The 4858-nt window shown below is 39.8% G+C and overlaps 1 protein-coding gene across 1 annotated transcript; it reads left to right on the forward strand.

Annotated features, from left to right (window-relative positions):
• Positions 1-252: 252 nt before the first annotated feature.
• psma5 (proteasome 20S subunit alpha 5) lies at positions 253-4293 on the forward strand. The gene is made up of 10 exons (XM_080026289.1): positions 253-306; positions 629-679; positions 1125-1191; positions 1315-1441; positions 2637-2704; positions 2789-2896; positions 3017-3075; positions 3409-3511; positions 3748-3834; positions 3949-4293. Exons 2-10 carry the CDS (start codon positions 651-653, stop codon positions 4024-4026), a joined length of 726 nt encoding a protein of 241 aa, XP_079882415.1. The 5' UTR covers positions 253-306; positions 629-650; the 3' UTR covers positions 4027-4293.
• The last annotated feature ends 565 nt before the right edge of the window (positions 4294-4858 follow it).

Below are 4858 nucleotides of genomic sequence, written 5' to 3' on the forward strand. Positions count from 1 at the left end.
AATAATAGTATAATAATTCCATAACTGCTTGTGTAGTATCATTACAGTAAGTGTATACTTTTTAACAGTGATTATCCATCTTTCACTTTCCTTTGTGATTATCCAAATCGAAGCTGCACGAGTGGGATCTATTTTAAAAATCTATTCCGTTTTGAGGGATCCTCACTCCGCTCAAAAGATTTGCGCATATGCTCTGCACACGCGGAACCTTGTTTTCCGGTTTGTTGGCAGCCGGCGCTTTTAGATGTTACACCCCACAAGCTTCCCCCGAAACAAGCGAACTCATTCAAGGGTCTGTAGCTGGAGGTAAATCAGTCCAACAAGTGCATTTTGTGAGAAGGGTGTCGCGGTATTGTTCATGTACGGTCTCTTAAATATTATTATTATGTATGAATATTGATGTTGGACTTCTACGTGCGTTTTCCGCGCAGTTGTTCCAGTGATTGGCCGAAGTCAGTTAGCTAGCATGCTCGCTTGGCATCGTAGCTGCAGCTAACCCGAGCTAGAGCTAATCACCCGGTGTTACGGCAAACTCCGACCAAAGAGAGTTGTCCTTTCTTTTTATGATCGCTTTAACAAATTAACTAACGGTCTCGGCCTTACTTAAACCCATCTCTTTATTTCGCAGGTCCTGTGTTTAACGGTAAAAGATGTTTTTGACAAGATCGGAATATGACAGGTAGGTGCAACACAAACTGCTTTGTCATTTATTGAGCGCTGCTCAGTGGGAGCGTGCAAACTTGTATTAATAAACAATTATGTTCAGATGTTATTTGTTGGGGGCTTTATTTTTTAGTTTTGAGTGTTCCGGGAAACGTGGAATTACTTTTGTTTCCATCTTTTGTTGTAACTTTGGAGCAGTGGCGGACAGTTAGCTAGCTTGTATTTGTTTGCTTTCACTTTCGGTACTAATGTGTTTTTTTTTGTTAACCTTTATTAACAGGAAAAGTCTTATTGAGATTAAATGTGTTTATTTAAAAGTGTTCTACTCGAGCGAGCAGATAAAACACTGCTGTCAAACATTGTAAACTAATTCATTTATTCGTTGGTTGCACATTGTTTTCTCACATTGTACACTTCATAACCGTTATCAATAATGATCATAAAACACATCTGTCTTTCAGAGGTGTGAACACGTTCTCTCCTGAAGGACGACTGTTCCAGGTTGAATATGCCATTGAGGCTATCAAAGTGAGTTGTACATCTCTCATTCACCTCTACAGTTCTTCTTCAGACTAATAGATTTCTCCTGTGTGATCACATGAAACCTAAGCTCATGTGTGTTTCCTTTGGTCTGGCATTTTCTTTTCTTAGCTGGGCTCCACGGCCATCGGTATCCAGACGTCAGAGGGGGTGTGTCTGGCTGTGGAGAAGAGGATCACCTCTCCACTGATGGAGCCCAACAGCATTGAGAAGATCGTGGAGATCGACACTCACATCGGTAAGTGGAAAGGCTTAACTGTCAATGTCCGCGGCTATTAGACACAGATTTCATGAAGGCCAAATTTTGCAACGGGCAGCTTGAAAAAAAGGACTTGAGTATATGCTGTGTTTTATCTAGAGAATGTAATTTGCTGGCCTCTACTCATAATCACAAAGTAAAATAACCAGTCGGGCTGGGTATACAATCTTTAGTTCAATTGAACTGTATGTTTGGTACATTTTAAATTAATTGAGTTGAAGATTGGGTGAAAAGTAGAGTTACATTTAAAAAGCCAGGGGGGTGTTCGTGGTGTAGTGGTTAGACTGCCCCCCCCCCCCAATAGAGGCTCAGTCCTCAGAAGAGCAGACCACGGGTTCAAATCCGGCCCGTGGTTGATCTCTGCATGTCATTCCCCTCTATGCCCCATTTCATCCCATAAAGCATAACAATAACCAACAAAATCTAAACTGCCACAACCAAATGAAAAGCTTCTTTAATAAAGAAGCAATGATTAAAAAAATAAGCCTGAAATGGCGTTCTGGGGGATTTCTTTTGCTGTAAACCACGAAGTCTAAGGGCTGGAACAAGGGTATCTTTTGTCAACAAGTAGTCCATGAAGAGATGTATTGGCTCAGAAAAGAATCAAACAGGGACAGACCCAATTCCACTTTGTGACTGTAGTTATCCTTTGATGAATTCAATGGCTCTTTGCTTTGCTCTACCAAAAACTTAGCAAAATCATTCAGCGTTATATGTCATTTTTGAAATACGTTATACATATTTTGCTCTGGCGTCATTGGATTACTGTAGTTGAGCTAACAAAGCAATTCTAGAAAATGTTTTTAGACAAAATCACATTTTATCATATCGGTGAATATCTCCTCTAAATCTGCTTCCTTTCCGTGCTGTGAGTGCGCTGAAAATAAATCTGGTGTTATACACCGCCTAGGCTCTGTAAACGGGCATTTGTTTACATGCTACGGTGGGCCCCCTTTGTTTACATACCAGAACGGACAGGTAGCAGATTGAGGAGATATTCACTAATTTGACAAAGTGATTTTGTCAACAAACATTTTTTTCAGAATCGCTTACATCACCTTTTTAAAGGCAACAAGTTTCTTTTTAACATTACCAAGAAAAGGCCTCACCTTTTTGTCCTATTGTTTTATTGGTATGATATACATAATGATTCCACTTGATTTCCACTTCAAAGGTTGTGCCATGAGCGGCTTAATAGCTGATGCCAAGACTCTTATTGACAAAGCAAGAGTGGAAACACAGGTATGAATGCTGGTCACATATAAGCAGTTCTCTGACCTTGTATTTTACCTGCAGTTAACGTGACTATATTCCTCCTCTCCTCAGAACCACTGGTTCACTTACAATGAGACGATGACAGTGGAGAGTGTGACCCAGGCTGTGTCCAACCTGGCCCTGCAGTTTGGAGAGGAGGACGCTGACCCCGGTGCCATGGTCAGTCACTTATCTCCATGCTGAAATACTCATCTATTTAGATGTTTCTTTAAAGGCTTAATAATGTTTGATGGGGATGGAGTAAATGACTATAACCACTGCCCACTGTCATCTTTACAGAGTCGACCCTTCGGCGTAGCACTTCTGTTTGGAGGAGTGGATGAGAAAGGACCCCAGCTGTATGTACAGATTACTTTTTGTGCATCTTACATACATGACATTTTAAACAGAAAGCATATGAGGACAATTTTGGTTTGTTTATGCAAAAAAGACGAAAACATATTGAATAAATTTGAAATGCAATGTCAAGAATAAAAACAGATTCAAGAATCAAGACAAAATACAATGTTGAGATCAAACTCGAGACTGCATTCGAGGTAAAGATGTTGAGCGATTCGAGCCTCTGGGATTAATAACCCATACACAAAAGATTATTAAAACAAACCCTGCATACTTGCTACAACCAACTTCTCAGACACTTCTCATTACAACTGTTATGTTTGTGATTGCAGTTACCACATGGACCCTTCAGGAACCTTTGTGCAGTGTGACGCCCGGGCCATCGGCTCAGCCTCTGAGGGAGCACAGAGCTCTCTGCAAGAGGTCTACCACAAGGTACCAACCAACTACTGCCTATTTGTCTTTAACAGGAACATCAGCTTAATCAGATAATGAGGTTTTAAGTCTGTGTATGAGTTGGTTGATCATTTTTTAAATTGAAAATCTTTAGAATATTCCAAACTGATATGTGGGTCACAAGTTGTGTAACTAAAAGGAAGGCATTCAAATCCCCAGGACTGAAGAGTTTGTTTGTTTTCTGTTTTGCCATCTCTCCCACGGTTACTCAACAGTCCATGACATTAAAAGACGCCATCAAGTCGTCTCTCACTATTCTGAAGCAGGTTATGGAGGAGAAGCTCAACGCCACCAACATTGAGGTTCGTATAATACTTGGATTTTTTCTTTTAGTTAAATTAGTCAGAAAATGTCTTTACATTACATTTTTACCAAGTTTTTAATGCAGACTTTTTCTATCTGTGTGTCCTCTTTAGCTGGCAACAGTAGAGCCCGGGAAGACCTTCCACATGTTTTCCAAAGAGGAGCTGGAAGACGTTATCAAGGACATCTAGAGCAGGGAAAAGACTTTTGAAGTCTTTAGTTTGTTTTTTTTTTGGGCAGGAGAGGACACAGAAGTACACCTGGGCTGAATGTCACCACACCACAACAGCTTTCCAGCAGCACATTTTCCATGCTGTTGTTTCATTCAGAATTTTTTTGGATCGCATTAGAGGTTTCTCTTTGTAAACGTGCTAATTTACTTCTTGTCTCTCGGTGTCTGTGCAACTCTGTACAGGAATCTGACCAGCGCTTACAACTGAGCAGCAGGAAAGAAGTTTGGGGGGAGGGAGGGAGGGGATTTTTTTGTTACGAATCAGTACTACAATTAAACTGTTGTATTAAAAAAAAAATGGTTTGACTCAAAATGTCTGTGTATTTCTTGTGTTCTTTTTGACTGATGGTTTAAATCAGGAACATAACAGTGATAGGCATGATAAAAAGTAATGCTAGTGGTTATAGTGGGTCTGAAAGTCGTCCACTACCAGAAAAGGAATCCATCATCAGAAAAAAAACACTAGATGTGGGTCGGTATGGCTGTGTGAGACTAGAAAAGAACTAGTTCAATTGAGAGCCCATTTTTCCTCTTTAAATAAGCTATCATTTAATAAAGTAAAGTTATCCTCTTATCTTTCACTAGCTTGATTTATTTCCAAATTGGTTTTATTTTCCCATTCAATGTCCTAATTTCCTAAGCACATTTTCAAATTAATTAAAGGTCATTTTTATCAACTGATTAGAGATTCCAAATGTTGTTTTACATACACCCATGTGATCATCCTTCCTTTTGTCAGTGCGAGGGCTCAATAAGGAACTGCTGAAATGATGGCAGATTTAATGTCACAA

Source organism: Ammodytes marinus (genome assembly GCF_949987685.1).
Source record: "Ammodytes marinus genome assembly, chromosome: 4".
NCBI lineage: Eukaryota > Metazoa > Chordata > Actinopteri > Uranoscopiformes > Ammodytidae > Ammodytes > Ammodytes marinus.

What these genes read in the sequence shown, in the direction of transcription:
- psma5 (XM_080026289.1), top strand. Translation starts at nt 651, where the DNA reads ATGTTTTTGACAAGATCGGAATATGACAG. An exon ending in ACAAGATCGGAATATGACAG is followed by an intron (nt 680 to 1,124) that starts GTAGGTGCAACA and finishes TCTGTCTTTCAG; the next exon opens with AGGTGTGAACACGTTCTCTC. An exon ending in GATGAGAAAGGACCCCAGCT is followed by an intron (nt 3,076 to 3,408) that starts GTATGTACAGAT and finishes TTGTGATTGCAG; the next exon opens with TTACCACATGGACCCTTCAG.